Raw genomic sequence first — 19,184 nt, 5'->3', positions numbered from 1 at the left:
GTCTCAGGGCAGTGACATCACTTCCTGTCCAGGCCTCTGTCTCGCCAATACAGACTCCCATCTCCCTGCGGTCTCTGAGGCCTGGATCCATCCTAATGCTACAGGTAAAATATTTGACCTGAGAGTCTGACAGTGATTGCCGTGTTGCCATGGAAAAACAGAAAACACTAGTCAGCTGATAACAGTGCACATACATGCAAACACACACACACAGATCAGACAAGCAGATGTTAAAGAGGAAGTCGGATTAACGAGGAGACACTGAGGCTAGTGCGAGACAGGACACACACACACGCTTTGTGTTACAATATTACAAATGTATCATATGAGATTTTTTTTCATAATTCTGTCTTTAGTGTGTGTCTGTTAAACAGGAAGTGATATATATCTTGTGAAACTTCAACAGAATCTGAATTTGTCAACCATAGATGTTTAAACATCTGGATGTGTTGGTTCTGGTGTCCCTGGTGGTCAAACAGCAGAACTACAAACAGAACAAAGCGAATCAGCGACCGATGTTTCTTTTGAGCAGGAACCGAAATGAGGTTTGGAGTAGGAATATTCGAATTTATTTCCAGAAGGTTTTACTCTCCAGAAATAACTGCTGATGGAGGCTCTTTGTCCAAGTCGTCCGGGAAACTGATGAATTCTTCATGGCGTCCATTGTCTACGCCTCCATTGCCAATTCCCTCAGATCCAACTCTTCTATTAAAAGACACCTTTGTTTCCTTCCGTTCCTCCCGTTCACTTCCTTCCTCCGTCACTGGCAATCACTCATATGCCCAGATGAGAGTTTAATCCAGATTATAGAATTGCTCCTTCTGGTACCGTTTCCTTCTCTTCACAGAAGGTCTGTTCTGGTGGTCTTGAAGCACCTCATCTTCACCCTGAAGCTTTCGTTCTCATTCCTTCTGTCAGTTCAAGTTCTCCGACCTAAAGAACATCTCTTAAATTCTTCAGCAGTTGACGTGAAACTTTAATGGAGGCCAGAAAACAAAGTGAGGATGTAGATGAGCTTTGTCCTGCTGGAAATGGACCCATGCCGCATTACCTCGGTTACGTAAGTTGAGAGAGAAACATTTCTTGAAACTTTGGTTGAAAAGTTGGACCGCCTCATGTAAAGATATAGAAACTTTCCAAACACATATACTGACAGCACAAACAGCCAGATAAACATCAGGGCATTTTTTAAAGGTGTTATACTTTATTAATCCTTTGCAGAGGAAATTATTACTCTGCATTTAACCCATCATGGATGAACCATGAGCAGTTGAAAGCCACTTAGCAGTGCCAGGGATGCAGTTAAGTATTCGGTGTCTCGCTCAACGACACTTCCACAGGTTTTGAGATGCGCCTGAATCGATTTGGAAATGTTTGGTTCCTAGGATGACCACTCTAACCCCCGCGCCATGCTGCTCAGCTGCCACGTGTTAGCATACAACTGTCAGAACCACCGGGGTCGGTGAAGTTTGCAGCAACAGATTAAATAAACGGTTGAACTGTTGGAGGAAATGTGTCGAAACACAGTTTTTTCTTGGGTTCGTCAGTTTGATAAAATGTTTTCTCTCAAGGATTCCGGACAAGGAAGCATCAGTGGATTCTCTGGAATCTGGGTCCAGTTTATTCTACTTTACTTTGAAGGCTTATTCACTTTTCTTGGCAGGGCAGGAAGTCAAACATTTTCATCTTAAAAGTTTGATGAGTGAGTTGTTAACAAGATGATAGAAATAAAAATCTTCCAATCAATTGAATTGACCGGGGGCTCAAGGTAGAAAAAATTCATCATTCATGTATTATTTGCACATAAAAGTGAATAAAATGATCCAAATAAGTTATTTTGCTATTTGTCTCAAATTCAGATCGTATGAAGCTTTTAATTTCGAAATTCGACTTCAGATGTTGCTTAAAGTACAATTGACGCATTACAATAGAATAAAACAATCCAACACCTCATTAAATCTAAAAGCAGATGTTAATAAACTGATTAGTTAATCGACCTGTTCAGGTTAACACATATAAGGAGTTAAATCAATTTGTTCTCTAATAGCGAAAGTTCGAAATATGTTTTTCTCTGAATTCAGTATAAATACTTCCGAAATCTTGTGTGATCATGTTTCAGCTGACGTTTTGAAGGACAGATTAATTTTCATTTTAAAGAAGTCGATCGGTTATTTCTTTAATGATGAATGAGAACCAGACCATGTTATTTAATATTTGAGAAACTTGAAACGGATAAATAAATTTCCTTTTGAAGGGATCGCCAGTTACCAAGATTTTATTGTCCTATTTGAACAATATTTGTACAAGCTACATAAAATAGATAACAACATTTCTCAGCGCATATTATTTTGTATAAAATTGCAAAAAGAAAAAAAAATTTCACTTGTAAGCCACCATTGTTGTTTATGTCTCAGTGCTGTCTGGGTGGTGACGTGATGAGGTTGGCCTGGGCTCGGTCCCATTTATTTTACCCAACGGTGCAAAAACATGTCATCTGCACAACCCTACCAATTTGAACCCGAGAGAGACTTATGTAAGGAGCATGACCATGAAGACAGGGGTCAAAATGAGCTTCAAAATGAAGGCTAACAAAGACGCGAAGACCGTCAGCCAAAGTCGCTGGTGTGCGTGCAGCAACTGCCTTGCTATGCTAAGAAAGAGAATGTCTGTTTTAAGGAGCTCCACCTTTTGTCATTTGCTTACAGATCACCGTGTTGACTGACCGACTGACTTGTCATCAGCTTTCTCTGTGATCGCACCGGAGGCTGGTCTTTCGTGATCAAATGCTACTTCTGCGGGAGCAGGTTGTTAACATCCCCTGCCGGTAGCGTTTCTTTGAGCAGGCTTCAATCGTTTCTTGTGGATCTTTTGCATGCTCGTAAAAGAAAACCGAAGACACGGCGTTTGACTTGAACTGAGGCTCCTTTTAAGACTAGCATCACCCGTAAGGTCTTGCAGCAGCTTAGCTCAGCTTTATGCGTCAAATGCATCTGGAGAGAAGCGGCAAGAACACAGAGCAGCATAATTTCCTTTGTTTTCCGTCATCTTGATATTGCACCCAAAAACAGCATATTGTGGCATTATTACCGTATCTTCCCTACCGAGCCAAAATTATCACATGTGGAAAGCCAAAGTTAACATGAGCAACCTGTGGACGTCATCAACCCAGCATGCGTGGTGCCAGTAAAACAAGGGCACACCCCCGGATTAAAATATATGTTATAAATTGCTATCTTAAAAGAAATAACAATTTTTTGTGCGTTTTTAACAACACATTCAAGTATGAGACAAACACTAGAGCATATCTATCGTAATTGGCTCTACCGGCCAGGGTCCCTTTTAACATCAGAACACGTTAAACTCTGATCAAACCAAAGCTGGTTTATTTAATACATTTAAAATATATGCTATATTCAATTAAACGTCAAAACATGAATATTTAGTTCAGTATTCAGGAATCAGTGTTTTAATCTTTTTTCCTGTCACCCTAATGTTCATGACGGTATTTTTTTTCCAACCACTTTATTTTGATTTATTAAGTATTACCAGTCAGGGTTTTTGGGGGGGAGAAATGTTTTTAATTCTAGAAATAAGGTTAAAAAAAATAAATAAATGAAAATGTTAAAATTAATAATAATAATAGCAATAATAAAAATAAATAAATAAATAAGTTGTTTTAAGATGAAGGCCAGAACCGGAAGTGTGTGTGCTTATTTTCGGTGTTTTGACGCATGTCAGACGGTCAGAGAGCGTGCAGGGGGCGGAGCCTGTCGGACTGGGCGCTGCTGTGACGAGGTCAGTCAGTCCTACCGGAGCTTCCACGGGACCGGGTGCGGAGCAGAGCTTCGCCCGCCGACCTCGGTGTGTCTGACGGCTTAGGGCTTCAGGCTTCGCCGGAAATCCTTGACCCCGACTCAAGGGGGCGGTTTGACCCCAAGGGAACGGCGGAACCGCCGATTGAAACCGGGGACTACCGGAGGACGGCATCTTGGTTCCGTCTGAAAGCCTCCTTTGACGCGGGTCAGCCGCGGCGTGCCAGCGGCACCGGGGGCGTGTCTTCGGCGGACCCCGCTGACCCCCGACATGCTCCGGACCCCCTAAGGACCCTTGCGACCGTGATGCCGCAGAAACTGGAGGAAACGCCGCCGTTCGGCGCCCCCAGGCGGGACCGGTCGGGGGCGGACACGGACGCGGCGGAGCGACCGCGGACGGTGCAAGAGCGGCTGGAGGCCGCCGTGTCCGGGCTCGGGGAGCTGGATCTCCTGCGGAGGCGGCAGGAGGAGCTCGTCCGCACCGCGCTGGAGATCCAGGAGGAGGCGGCGGAGCGGCGGGACGAGCGCCTTAGCGCTGAGGAGAAGCTGCTGGAGGAAAACATCCTGCTGCTCCGCAAACAGCTGGTGGGTTTGACCCGTCCGTCTCATGACCTATGACCTCCGACCCCGTCTGACCCGGTGCCTCAGGTGTGCCGGGTCAGAGGTCAGGGGTGAAGGCGGGGACAGAGCTTTAGGTTCAATCAGCCGGTGATCGGGTCCCTGTCAGCCCCAGTATCAGGAAACGATTAAAATCGGTTAAAATCAATCTGCCGCTTCATTGATGAGGCCTGCAAGCGGGTCATTTTATGTGATCGGATTGCAAACATTGGTGATCGATAAATCACACTGGCTGCCTCATAAGGGATCCTTTCATGAAGCTCTAATTTTTTTAAGTTCTCATTGTCTGAAGAGTGCGAGCGCACGCCTGTGTGTGTGTGTGTGTGTAAGAGAGCTGTGTCTCAACACATGTTTCCAATTAAGGTGTGATGAGCCAATGTCTCCTGAAGCAACTCAGACTGAGATGAGCTGTGTGTGTACGTGTATCTGTTTATGTGTGTTTATGTGCTGACATCTGGTATCTATTCATTATCTTTATGTTCATGGTGTTTCAGTATGGAGATAATTGAAATCAATACAACTGGGGTACACAAATATACATTGTGTGTGTAAGTATATATATCCATCCATCGTCTGCTGTTTATCCTGCACTCAGGGTCGCGAGGGATGCTGGAACCTATCCTAGCTGTCATTGGGCGAGAATACTGGTTGCCAGTCAGTCTCAGGCTGTAAATAGACAGACAGACATTGACATTAACCTGCTGCATGTTTTTGCACGGGGGGAACGTGCAAACTCCACACAGAAAGGTCCCGTTGTCGGAATCGAACCAGGGTCCTTCATGCTGTGAGGCTGAAGCGCTAACCAGTGCGCCAGAGTTGGAGTAGGTGTCATATTCCCACACCGCCTGGTGATTTTCCGACTTCAGTTTTCTGATTGTATCCTTTTACTTTTCATCTTCTCAACCATCTTCACTGATTCGCCGAGTGTTTGAGTTAAACGCCACGCGTTGAAATAGAACCAGAACGATGTGGCTCTTCGACTTCCTGCAGTAACTCGGTCTGGATGATATTAGCCAGCCCCCCCCCCCTGCAGGAACAAATGGAAATTCCTGCTGGAAACTCTGCAGATCAACTTTCAGCACCGACGCAAACAAACTTAGAGGAAACACGTGGGGGAGCGAGGAGGCTTGGGGGGGAGGGTACTGCCCTGCAGGAGTTTGGGACTGCAAACAGCAATAAGATACACAGAACCAGGAGCGAGTCATCAACAATTTCAAGCGCAGGCAGCCGGTAGCCGTCCAGGAGACAGGAAGTGTGTGTCCACCTCATTTCCTGCTGCTGTCAGAGGGCGGGACCTGAGATGTAGTGACAGGAGAAACAGCTGGATGGACGTCAGTTTGTGTTTGAACACGTCACACATTCCAGAGAACAGCTGCTAACACACATAGCCCCCCCCGCCACACACAGTCACACACACACACAGGCGCAGTAGTACGCACAGGGAACATAGCATTTATGTTTATATATTTGAAAGGTCATTATGGTTAAAGATCTGTGATTAGTTATTGTTCAACAGGCCTCGGTATATGTCTTTCCCTCTGCATCAGCTCCGTCACAGGAATGTAGCACATGACCTGTGAGCGGCATAACCCGCATGTTTTCCATTGGTGTGTCTGTTTGTGTGTGTCAGTATCTTCGAGAGGTTTTATAAGAACCAACTGGAGTCTTGTTTATTCCTGGTGTTCCTTGACTCATCACTAGTGAAATATTGATCTTTCAATTGATTATTGAGATTAGAGCGTAGACACACAATCCCTCCACGTGACACGAGTGCTCACTGTGTTTGCCGTGTAGAACTGTCTTCGCCGCCGGGATGCCGGTTTGATCTGGCAGCTACAGGAACTGGATCGTCAGATCAGCGACCTGCGATTGGACAACGATGCATCACATGACAAGCCGGAGCCAGACAGCCGACCCAGCTCAGGTACCACAGTCAGTAGTGATCACAGATGATCAGTTTTTGATTTGATTTGAACATGGTCGGAATCAAAAATTAGATAATAGACATTTGAGCATAGAGATCATTAAATAAGTATTACATTTATTATTTGTCCGCATACAATCTGCACTTTCTCGACTTGTACATCAATTTGCACTTTTTCTTTCAACTTGCACATCCTCTTTAATACTGTTTACATTTCTCTACACTGCTTGCATCTCATTGCAATGATTTGCTTATTATTTGGTTTTTATTTTTTCGCTACTTTTCTGACTTCACTGCGGACAGATAAAAAAAAACTGTTCAGGGAACCACATTTCGAGATTGCACGCATGGCAATAAACTGTTTGAATCTTAAATCTATCTTGAATTAAATTCTAACCTTGAATCTATCACAGGCTTCTACGAACTTAGTGACGCTGCATCCGGTTCTTTGTCCAACTCGTCCAACTCCGTCTTCAGTGAGTGCCTCTGCTCAACGGCCGACATCGAGGGAAGACTTCTCTCCGCAGGTACAAGCCTGACTTCACTCACTACACCAACAGCTGCAACACACACACACACACACACACACACACACACAGAGTTCTCCATGATGCATACCCAGTCTTACCCTGGATCCTGTTCCTTTGCAGATCCAGACGAGTCAGGCTGTTTGGACTGTGACGGCCTCCTTGGAGGACTTTGTGATGCCTCCTTCTCCTGCAATATTTCCCGCTCCATGTCAGCTCCTCATTCTGGATCCCTGGATCCTGGTTCCTCTCCTGACCCCCGGACTAAGTACCACTGTGACCTGTGGGCTTCGAACAGCAGCGATGTGTTTCGATACCCAAGTCCGCTGCATGCCGTGGCGGTCCACACATCTAGCTTCCGCCTGAGCTGGAACCTACGAGGTGGAGAATCTGTGGAAACACTCAAAGCAGAAACGGATTCTCTTGCTTCTCTGAGCTGCTCCTCCTGCCAGACACCCTCCCACAAACACCTGGAGGGCTACATCTACACTTTGCTTCAGCGCCGGGTTCAGCCCATCAGGACCAACAGACCCCGGACAAGCATCAGCACCGACCCCGTAAAGAGCCTGCTGAGACCGGGGAAGCAGCCCAGCTGTAGTTCTCGTTCTGGCGCTGCGAGGGAGCCAGAACCCAAATCCTCCTGGATGGAACAGGTAGTGTCTCCTCAATTCCTGGTGGACGAGAGACCCGAGGATCAGGAGGTCCTGAATGGTTCTCTTGGCGAGATGCAACACAGACCTATAATGAATTGTAGTGACAGACTTCAGAACCAAAACGGACCCTACCAAACTGGTTCCTCATTTGTCCATTCAAACTCCAACAGTTTGTTGAAAAAGAAAAGCCAAGGAGCCCACAGGGAACTCAGTGTTCCAAGAGCGAACACCAGTCCCAAAGAACCCAAGCAGCCTTATTTCTTCCAAGACCAGGAACCCTCCCTCATATCACCCTTCACACCCCAACCACAGCTGGTCCAAACTGGCCAGGCGGACAGAGGCCCTCAGACAGTTCTGGATCCAGCCGGTATCCCATCATGCCAGAGTCAGAAAGATGGAGGTCACAAGGTTCCTGAGATCCTTTCTGAAAAGCGGCAAACTAAACTTTGTAAAGGAGATGTTCAAAGTGTGGGTGTGAAGAATTGGGGTTCTGAATACCGTAAGCCCGAAAGGGGGGTTGACAAACATCGGCCCTCTTGCAAAAAGTCCTGTATATCGGAGGACGGAGTATCCGCGCGCTTGAAAATCTCCAGGCGAGCAGGAGGTGGCCGGGGGGGACATGGAGCACCCAGAATCAAACGTCTTCCAGCATCCATACCAGAGGACAATGTCCTGGACAGACACGCAATGGAGATCTCCAAGCAGAATCACCGCGGAAGTCACAGCCATCACCACACTCCTTCCCATCATAGACACCGACCCCATCACCGGGGACGCGAGCAGGTTGTGGTAGTTGCCAAACCGAAGCACAAACGGAACGACTACCGGAGATTACGCGGGAGTGCCGAGGTGTCGCACGAGGAGGTGTTCAAGCGCCTTCAGGGGCGTCAGAGGAAGGAGAGGCTGAGTCCATCTGCTGCCCGTGGACACCCCTCAGCAAGCCCCTACATGGCGGGAAGTGACTCTGAGTACTCTGCGGAGTGCGTGTCGCTGTTCCATTCCACCATCGTGGACACCAGTGAGGACGAGAAGTCCAACTACACCACCAATTGCTTCGGAGACAGTGAGTGCGGTGAGGATGAGGAGGAAAACACTGCGAGCAGCGACACAGAGGAGAGCGGAGGGGGGGGGGCTGGACTGGGCCAGCCGGGGGCGTCTGGACCAAAGAAGGCACAATGGAACATGACACCCCAACAGGCAAAGACCTTTGTCAAGATAAAGGCCTCTCACAACCTGAAAAGGAAGATCCTGAGGTTCCGGTCAGGTTCTCTAAAACTCATGACCACAGTCTGAGTTGGAAAAGACCAGGTTGCCCCCCCCCCCCCCCCCCCCCCCCCCCGCCGCCGACTGAGCATTGTTTGCATATGAAGAAGAAAAACTTTTTTTTTAATTTTTTTTTTTTTATAGACCTTTGAACTCATGTAAACCTAAACTGTCACCCATCTTTGTCCACAGTGATCAGGGTCCGCTGGGTTCAGGCGAGTAGTGACATGGGTCCCCAATTCCTGTTCGGGAAACCCTCATACCCCCATCTGGTTGTCACAGGATGTCGAGCTGTGAGGTGTTTAAGGGACAGTCTTGGCTAAAATTTTTATTGGTACATCAAAAAGAAGGATACATAAAATTAAAAACAGCCTCAGCTTAAATTAGCAATGACACCTGTGCCACATTTTTAGCCTCCCCTTTCTCATTGTGCTTTCAAGGTCCCTATCATTGCTAGGGTTTTGGAGTTTTGAGGGTGAACATTAGCAAGGTGTTCTGCTTCTGAATGAGGTCAGTAAAAAGTATTTGGAATATTGCATGGTGGTGAGGTTTCAGAAGAACCACAGGGCAGCAGTCACCAGCTTCTCCTGCTCTCTGTTTGATGGGGAAACAGTAGGGGGCGCTGATTGTGACTCAGTCCAAGCACTTTGTTACCCGTTAGCTAAGTGGTGGCTATTTTGGGAAGGTTCAGCTGTGTTCCTCAAATCGACTCTACCTTCTTTTGTGCACACAAACATCTGTAAACCATCTCTTTTCAAAAAATGTATTTAAAAGCTAATGTATTTGCCTGGGTTGTGCTTCGGTGTGATTGCTGTCCTGATCGACCTCATCGTCCGAATCTTGAACACAAACTATTCACGGTTTGAACACACGGTGTTCGGTGTTCTGTTCAATTTCTGGTTCATCTGTGTTTGTGTTGAACCGCTTTCTGGCTTAAACCTGAGAAACCCATGTGCCTCCCTGAAATGATGCCAACAAGTCACAAGCTAGCTAAACTAATATGACAGTAAGAGAACAGGCGGATTCTGAAGCCTCTGGACAAACAGTACGAATCAGATTGTTGTTTTAATCAAACCACCAGTTTTGACGTCTTTGTGATCAGCAAACGCAAAAAGAATTTTACTTCCCGCTGAGGTGAAAGAAGGCTGGACAATCATCCCACGGTTGTTTTGCTAACATTCTGACACTATAGGGCACTCTCTCAAGTCTGTTGTATTTCAGCTTGTTAACCTTTAAGTGTTCTCAGAGAAAGTAGGTTTTGTTCTGCTATGAGTTTTCTCACCCCAGCTGATCCTGGATAGATGGTAGTTAGCCTGTGGGCTAAAGGGGAACAATGAGAATTCTAGAAATTTTGGAGTTCCAGGTGTTCTTCTGGTTGTATAGTATCGCTGAAAATGACTGACTGTGTTTCCGTCTAAAGGCACTTCCCCTGAATGCTAACAATTCTCACACTTTATTTCAACTCTTACAACATGACACTTGGAACTGGAGTTTCAGGTTGTAAGACACTTCTTTTTCAACAATCTGATAAGTCATGATGGCTCTTTTTTGCCCTTCTTTTCATTGAAATTGTACTACTTTTTCTAATAGCTGACTCATGCTAATACCTTGCTTCCGTTTTAGATGTGAAACTCTTTACAATCTGTAGAAATGAGTCTCAGCTGAATGGTAGACAGCTAGTGCTCAAGCGCTATTGGGTTGTTAGCCAACTTGTTTGTGTTAAAGGCTAGCTCTGTTTCTCATTCTGTATGTCTATTTAATGCAGATGGGCTAATGTGAACATGCTAACTACTATTTTGAGGCTCAGATCCAAACCGGTCAAATCCAGATTTAGTTCCATACGTTCCAGATAAAAATAGCGGCTCCAGTTGTCACATGTTGTCCCACAGCTCAATTTCTCATGACTGACATGTTTGTCTGTTTCTAAAGAATCCAGAGTGACTTTTCAGGCTAAATAAAGACAAAAACATCAAGTGTGTAGTAAAAGTCTAGTTTTGGCTGACGCAATGAGCAGCCGGTGATGGTGGTTTGCAAAGAACCAGTGTAAATACTCCTGTTTTTTTCTTGCTTCATTAAATCTTCAGCTTCACGTTGTGGTTCTTCAAGTTTCATCTTTAATGTCCAAATTTCACCTTGATGTTTTCTACCAGGAAACAACACGTGCCCCTGTGATCCCTGACTTCGAAGGGGCCTCAGGCTCCACCCACCCAAACTGTCATAAAAATCCTGGAATTCCTAATTTAAATCCTAATTTAATCCTGATTTAATCTGAAATCTGCTGCGTTTGGGGAACTATTTATATTTTTTTGAATAATCTGGAGTGTCCATCACTTTCTAGCTCATTTCCACTTTGAATACTTCAAATTGTTTAAAAAAAAATAGCTGAGTGAGTTTTTAAAACAGTGTGACTTTGCTGTTCCAGGGCTGCGCTGCTAAGATGCTAAGCTCAGTATCAGATATCGAGATTCATCAGCAACAGAAGGACTCAACCTCTCTGTGCGTGCATGCGTACATATCAACAGTAAGACAATTTAATTTGTTTAATGGTCACTTTATTTCTCTTAGAATTAAATCACTGTGTTGATAGTCATATGGTTCAGAGAGAGTTCAACACACACACACACACACACACACACACACACACACGGTGTGAGACTTGAGGAATTTAATCCTCTGATCTTCTCAGGTCCCGATGGCTGTTGAGGGGAAACATTTTCTTAAGGTTCTCAGACATCCTGAGCTGAATGGATGTGAAGTCAATGTTCTTCTCGTGGAGAACACGCAGGAGAACGTCTTGGCCCTGTCAGGTGAGTTCCCCATCCCTGGAGGTCCTAGCTGGTTCCTCAGGCTGAGAATGTTCTCTGCTACTGTGTTATGTGGCGAATGGCTCATCAAGATGTCAGTGGATCATGAAGGGCAGAACATACTGCCAGAGGAACACTGGAGGGGTGACAGTGTGTGTCCGATGAAACGTCTGGTTGAAAGGACGTTGGGACTCCCTGTATAGAAACATACTATTTCATGTGATTGGATGTCTTTAGTCATTATGATTCTCATACACTCAGTTCACTGGTTTCCAGATGGACTTGAATCTAACATTTGCTCTGTTTCAGTTTTTCCATTAAAGCTGCAGGTTTGGCTTGAAGACGATGACAGACTGACTCTGTGGGGAAACACGCACACACACACACACACACACACACACACACACACACTCTCACACACTCACACACAGTATCAGTGTGTCGGCTCAGAGGAGCAGACGAATTAATCACTGCTGTGTTACTGACAGGAAACCCTGAAATCCTTGAAAGTTCTCTTCCACACACATACTCCTGAGTGTGAAGGGCAGCAGGGATTTTCTGTTTCTGTGGGTGTTGAGGGAGGTGAACAAATGGCTGTGAGTGTATGTGTTTGTCTGTACTTTTCTATTTCATAAAAACAGCCAACTGGAGTTTAAACAGCTTCTCAAAATTACCTCAATCTAAACTGGTCTCATCTGGTTTCTAGATGGTTCTAGCCGGATTCTTTCTGGGTTCTAACTGTGTTCGTGTTCATCCGATGAGGTGGCAAATCTAACATCTCAGTCTGATGTGATGCACAGTCATCAGTCGGTTTAGGTGTGTAGAAATAAAGGAGAGAAAGGAGGAAGAGAAGGATGGTTTCAGAAGGAAAAGCCGGTTTGACCTTTGACCTCTGACCTCCACCATCAGTCTGCTATCTCAGAGCAAGGAGATGCTGGACTTTGCCTGTAGGAAGACAGGATAACCATCAAATAACTCGAAAGATAGCCAGATAACTCTCGGCCTCTGGTTTCTTTCTTTCCATATGTCCTTGTTCGATATCCGGCCTGGTTACCATGGTAACACACCATTAGTCTTCGCACAGCAAAACAAGAAATCCATTATCAGAGGATTGTCTTATTTCCTGGAGCCAAAAACACACCACACACACAGGGTTGAAATAAAATTCTGTCTCTAAAAGTGCAGCAACAGGAGAACCTCAGGGTCTCGACCTGGGCCCCTTGCCCCCCCCCATCCCCACACACACACACACACACACACATCATCTCATCATCTCAGACGAGCTGAAAATATCATTCTCTATGTTTCCATTTGTTGTGGTTCATACTGCACGTCATGTTGCCCCGACAACTACACACATCTGAAAGGTTTCGAGACAAACCTTCCAGGAGCATTTCCATGACCATACTGAATACAGACATTTTCTCTTCCATTGTGGCCACAAGGCAAACATACACACATCTCTTGTCTCCATGACGACGATGAGCGTCTATCGTCTCCATCAGCAGACTTCATTTCCTGCTCTGATACACATCTGGCTGTGTGTGTGTGTGTGTGTGTGTGTGTGTGTGTGTCCACACGTGTGCATGCATGTGTGCTGGTTTTCATGGCAGTGTGGGGACTGGTCCCTTTTCTGGCCTGGCAAGATGATTTACTTTAAAAGCCTGCGATAAACAGCCAATTTCCACATTTCTGTTACAAATCATGCATTTACTGTGAACGTGCAAAGGGAGTCCTGGAGAGACAATAATTTCCTGGAAATGATCCAGAATGACAGAATATTAATCTCATTAAACATAACACACTTTGGAGTCCAAACAGCGCCCACATCAGGTCCGATCAATTCAAAGGTTTGTATTTATTTTCTCCAGATCTAAAGCCAGATAAAGAGAAAAAGAGGTCATACTCGCTGCATTTACTTGTCGATTTATCAATTCCTTGCAGGAAATTGTTCTCTGCCTTCAACCCGTCGTGGATGAACCATGAGCATTGAGCAGCCACTTATTGGTACCTAGGGAGCAGTTAAGGAGCTTTGGAATTGAACCAGGAAGGTTTAATTCTGAGATGACTGCTTTTACCACCTGAGCCACACAGGCCTGTGTTAATTCAAAATCAGAAAGACCTGATATGTTGGCACTCGTGTGTCAAATGTTTTCTCCCAAGACAGGGATGGATGTCTGAGTGTTCTCACCATGTCCTAAAGCCTCAGTCCTCTGTGTGGCGTCTCCCTGTCTTCCCTACTACAGATACACTCACAAACAGCATCACACCTTTCTCATGGACTGTCAGCTGTCCCTGCTGTGCAGCTGGTTTCCATGGAAACAGGAGGAAGCAGCCTTCCTGGTCCATCTCTGTTGTGGGTGCAGGGTAAGAGTTTTTTGTGTTTGGTTGTTAATCTTCCTGTGTGATATGAAGCACGGTTAGACCAGAACACACGTCAAAGGTTACCCTTGAAGGGGCGAGAGCTTTTTGCTCAATTACACCTGGCAGTGATGGCGACGGAGGGTAAAACCCAAATTCGTCAGGAAGATTTTCATCTGAAGTCACAAGACAGGAAGGAATAAGAATAAGAACCACTTTATTCATCCCGAAGGAAATTGTCGTGCCAGAGTTTCAATTAAATCATAACAATAATAAATAATAGTAGGAAATTGTATAAACAGTATAAGAAATACAAATGAAACTATAAAGTGTCAAAGTCAAGGCTATAAAGTGTTTTAAGGAGACTACATCTATGAAAGGAACTGAACATTGTTACAAGGAAGTAAGTGGATTTACCACTGGCAACCTGGAGGTAACCACAGCAGAGATGTTTAGGTGTCGTTTCATGGAAGAGAGTTGCGCGGGATTCTTGTTGTCCGAAGTGATGGTACCACCAGTCTTTGGATTCAATCTGGTCAATGATCAGGTAAACACTCTACATCTAAAGGGTCGCCCACTGAATATCACGCTAACTCAAGTCTGTCTGTGCACTTACAAGTGATGCCAGCGATGAAGACATGGAAGAGTTTTATGACGTTGTCCAGCCAACTCTTGACAGCATTCCCAAGAGCGACGATATGATCTTGATGGATGATTGGAATGTCAAAGTAGGGACGGGTAGCCCTCGGAGCAAAAACATTGGTCAGTTTGGCTAAGGGGAGAGGAACAAGTGGGGGCAGGATTTCACTGATATTCATGTAAGTAACGATCTGGTGTTGACGAAGCTGCTTTTCAACGTCATCCGAAAAGGTTGTGCACTTAGATCAGTCCAGGTGATAGGGTATGAAATCAAATTAGTACATCTTAGTTTAGAGACTATGGATATCCTCACAGGCAAATGTGAGGACATGTCCAAATGGAGTCCAAATGCGGCAGTGACAACCAACGGCTTTGCGCAACATTTAAAAATCAGATTGAAATCAAAAGGAAAGCAGATTGGATCAATACTGTATGGTGTAACACACACACACACATTCCTAAATCATTCACTGTGGCGATCCAGAGTACATTTTTAGCACTAGTCCAGAAGGACTCCAAAGAAAAAGAAAGATCAAAAATAATGTCGAATGAGAGACGCTGGATATGACAAAAACAAAGAGGAAAAGAGGCAAAAGCAAACGGAGATGAACAATGATTGAAACAGTTGGACTAAAGTACATTTGATGAGTGCTTGAGAACAAGAGGAATCAATAAGAAGTGGCATAATAAATGACAAAGACACCAAAATCCTTGACAAAGTACGCAGAAATCTGTAAAAAGAGGGCATGGAATGAACCTTCGGCAGCAGCGGGATCGACGGATATGACGGAGCCTATGCCCCTGAAATACAGACATAAAATGTGATCTGGTAGGCCACTGGAGAACCTAATGTACAGCTGTTTTGGAGACTTTCCATCAAGATTCAGAACTTGATCAGAACATTGATGGCGTTGGTGAGCAGTGCTCATTCTCATGCTGAAGAATCGGAAGTCCCTGTATGATCAGCAGTGATCGGATCAAGGAGGTGGACGAATTCGTCTACTTCGGATAGGCGATCACCTACAGCAGCGCATATGAAATCAGATGAAGATTTCCAGTAGCAAAGGAGGCAGTGCAGAAGATGGCTTGCAGATGATTTCTGGAGGAGCAAAAACATCCGCTTGAATCTCAACTGAAGCTACTTAATGCAACTGCCTTCCCCATCGCTATGAATGGAAGTGAGTAATTATCACAGGCAAGATAAATGACAAGTAGAGGCAAACATGAAAGCCCCGTCTCACATTTTATTCCATTTTTTTGTTTCCGACGGTACTTGATGAAGGGATTTATTCCAGACAATGAAGAGAACCAGCCAGAGGCTTCTTCTGGTCAGGGTTCCACACCTGGCTCAGCACCAGGATCCAGAGCAGAACATCAGCTGCCAGTCAAAGTGGTTTCATCCCATCAGTGGGGCATGGGCTGATCCCCAGCAGGTTCATCCATACGCCCACACACACACACACACACACACACACAAACAGTGTATAGATTATTTTTATGGCCCGAGGCCTGTTAAAACAATGAGTTACTGATGTGTGTGATGACATCATCATAACCTGTGTATGTGTGTGGGTGGGTGGGTGGGTGTTTGCGTGGGTGCATATGTCTGTGTGTGTGTGTGAGGGTGTGGGTGTGTGTGTGTGTGTGTGTGTGTGTGTGCGAAATAAATCATCATGGATCTCTTTGGACAGCAGCCCCTTTAGGCAACCCACTCACTCACCCCCCATCAGTCTGAAGGTTTCAGAAACTGCAGAGAAAAAACAGGTTTTATTTATCAAAAGCATTTGGAAATAAATGGATAAATTATGAGAATAAGATAAAGCATACTGTGCATTATTTCTGAAAATTTTAATTGTAGCTTTTAATAGCCCCAAACAGGACTCAACATCCCCCGACAAGCATCAACACCTCCAACACTCCCCAATATCCCCCAACACCTTCCAACTCCCGTCAACACCCATAACACCTTCGACAACCCCCAACCTCTCTCACACCTCCAACATCCCCCACACCTCCAAAGAATCCTCAAGAGAATAGTGCTTTAAACTCAACAAAAAAAAAAAATAGATAGGTTTTAATGATAAACTAATAATCTGCCGAGAAAAAAATCTGCCGAGTTGGCCTCCTCAGTGGGAGGAGCCTCCAGGCCCACAAAGGTCAGAAGTCACAGCTCACGCAAAGAACTCAGCGTCTCAAACATTCCTCGCCGTCACGCCACGATAGCATCTGCGTTCAGCTCTTCTTCTGTGGTATTTAAACCATCTGATGACAGTGGAAGCCATGACACCTTATCTCTGCTCACAGCCGATTGGACGGGCCCCGCTTCCTCCCCTTCCTCTCTGGAGGGGACAGGGGGGGTCGAGGGGGTTTGCTGATGTCATTACTTCATGTTTTAGCTGTAACGTTCTGTGAACTTGGCAAGAAAACTTTCCCACAACATCAGATAAACATTTGAGCATTAAGACTCAGAACATTCTTTGGAACCTCAATACCATCACTGTTAAAAGGTACTTATAATGTTCCTTAAACGCAGAGAGCGAATGCTCATAGTTTCACAACGCTGTGAGAACATTTTTGCTCAGCTGACAGTCGGTTGTTCTAACGTTCTGGGTAGGAACAACCACGGAGTGGTGGGATCTTTCAACACAAAGAGGTGACGCTTTAACCTACATAGCACACACACACACACACACACACACACACACACACACACAAACACACACAGTGTTTTCATTGCCAGGCGCCCCGCTGTCGTGTGTTTGGGTTTCTGTTGTTCTGTTGAACTGGTTTTGTGTTGAGGTCAGCAGCTCAGCTGGGATTATCTTCACACACACACACACACACACACACACACACACACACACACACATACACACACGCACACACACACACATACACAGACTCACAGCTCAGACCCTTGACTTGGGTCAAGTCTGGACATTTAGAACAAAGAGCAGCAACTAACAGGAAGTAAAAAATAAATCAATGTTAAATTAGAAAATAAAATCAAACAGATCTGACACTAACATTAGTAAATCAGTGTATTTTATTGTATTACACTACTTCAGGAAACAAATTGTAAATTTGATTTTTTCAGCCCATAAAGACAACTGAATGAGATAAGTGAATGAATGAGATAAATGAATGAGATAAAAATGTGATAAATTAGATAAAAATGAGATAAATATTGGATAAAAATGACTAAATTAAAACACAAAAGGTTATTTTACCAAATCTTCCATTTTTTATCTGTTGGTATTTTATTTTACTTGTGTTTTATTCTCTTTCTGTGAATCTCAAGGAATTTAATCATTTATGCATTCATTTTTTCTTCTCTTTTACAATCAAACCCTCATTTCTGCTTCCCCTTCTCTTTGATCAGCTGATCAAGGGATTTAGGAAGCAAATCAGCATAAACAAATGATTAGATTTTTTTTTAGTTTTTATTATAGACATTGTGCAGGAATTATATATTATACATGTTTTAGTATTTTCAACCTTTAACTTCAGAAGAGATGAATCTGATTCACCACATGATTCTGCAGTTGTCTGTCCCAAGTGGCTCGATTCTCATCTTACTGTGAAAATACCAAACAGGAAATGAAGCGTAATATATGTACGTGTGTGTGTGTGTGTGTGTGTGTGTGTGTGTGTGTGTGTGTGTGTGTGAGTGTGCGCCCCGGCGTATGTGTATGGAGCCACAATGTCCTCTGCTGGTTGAGAATAAAACTTTCAGCAAAATACAAACAACGTTAAGAATAAGAATAAGAATAAGAATAAGAATGAGAATGAGAATAAGAATAAGAATAAGAATAACTTTATTTATCCCGAAGAAAATTGTTGTGCAGAGTTTCAAGTAAAACATAACAATAATAAATGATAGTAGGAAATTGTATAAACAGTATAAAAAAGGGGGAGATTTAGAAATACAAATAAAACTCTATAGTATCAATGTAACAAGTCAAGAAACTCTGGCAGGCAGCTGCCCGAGACGGCGTTAGTTTGTTATAATCCAGTTGAAGGGACCAAAGCAGTCGTCTTCAATTAAAATTAAAGAAAGAAAGAAAATTAAAGAAAAAAAATCCAAACTTTTTCTTTCTCTAATTCCCTGCCTGTCTGGATATTTTACTTCCAGTTATTGTTTCCATGTTTTAATACAACCGAGAGGAAAAAGCAGCAAATTAATATAAGAATGAAATAATTTATAATAAACAAAAAAATGATCAAAAACAGTAAAATCGGGATTAGATTTATTCTGAATTAAAACAGACAGTGATTACTGAGGACATGCACAAAGACTGTAGTCACAAATACAGAACATATAGACACAAACACATACAAATACATACAGTCCCAAACACACACATGTGATTTATGATTCACTAGTGTTTTTGTTCTTGAAGGGTGTTGTTCTGTGTGTGTGTGTGCATGCCTGTGTGTGTATGTGTGTGTGTGTGTGTGTGTGACAGCGATGATGACATAGCCCCCTATAGGTGACTCTGTTTGATGACATTCTCCCTCAGCTCGATGCCAAGTGGATCAGAGAACCATCCCCAGCAGGGGTCACAATCCCACACGGGGAT

The 19,184-nt window shown here is 44.3% G+C and overlaps 1 protein-coding gene across 1 annotated transcript; it reads left to right on the top strand.

Moving 5' to 3' along the window:
* Positions 1-3,777: 3,777 nt before the first annotated feature.
* Positions 3,778-10,886, top strand: dact1 (dishevelled-binding antagonist of beta-catenin 1). Its single transcript, XM_086150695.1, has 4 exons — positions 3,778-4,397; positions 6,225-6,354; positions 6,768-6,881; positions 7,005-10,886. The coding sequence occupies exons 1-4, from the start codon at positions 4,119-4,121 to the stop codon at positions 8,825-8,827; spliced, it is 2,346 nt and encodes a 781-aa protein (XP_086006821.1). The 5' UTR covers positions 3,778-4,118; the 3' UTR covers positions 8,828-10,886.
* Positions 10,887-19,184: the final 8,298 nt, after the last annotated feature.

Source organism: Fistularia commersonii, chromosome 1, assembly GCF_037954325.1.
Source record: "Fistularia commersonii isolate RoL2024-O1a breed Wild chromosome 1, RoL_Fcom_v1.0, whole genome shotgun sequence".
NCBI lineage: Eukaryota > Metazoa > Chordata > Actinopteri > Syngnathiformes > Fistulariidae > Fistularia > Fistularia commersonii.
Note: the sequence above shows the minus strand (reverse complement) of the source record. Positions and strands in the feature narration are given on the sequence as shown.

What these genes read in the sequence shown, in the direction of transcription:
- dact1 (XM_086150695.1), top strand. Translation starts at nt 4,119, where the DNA reads ATGCCGCAGAAACTGGAGGAAACGCCGCCGTTCGGCGCCCCCAGGCGG. An exon ending in AGACAGCCGACCCAGCTCAG is followed by an intron (nt 6,355 to 6,767) that starts GTACCACAGTCA and finishes AATCTATCACAG; the next exon opens with GCTTCTACGAACTTAGTGAC. An exon ending in GGGAAGACTTCTCTCCGCAG is followed by an intron (nt 6,882 to 7,004) that starts GTACAAGCCTGA and finishes GTTCCTTTGCAG; the next exon opens with ATCCAGACGAGTCAGGCTGT.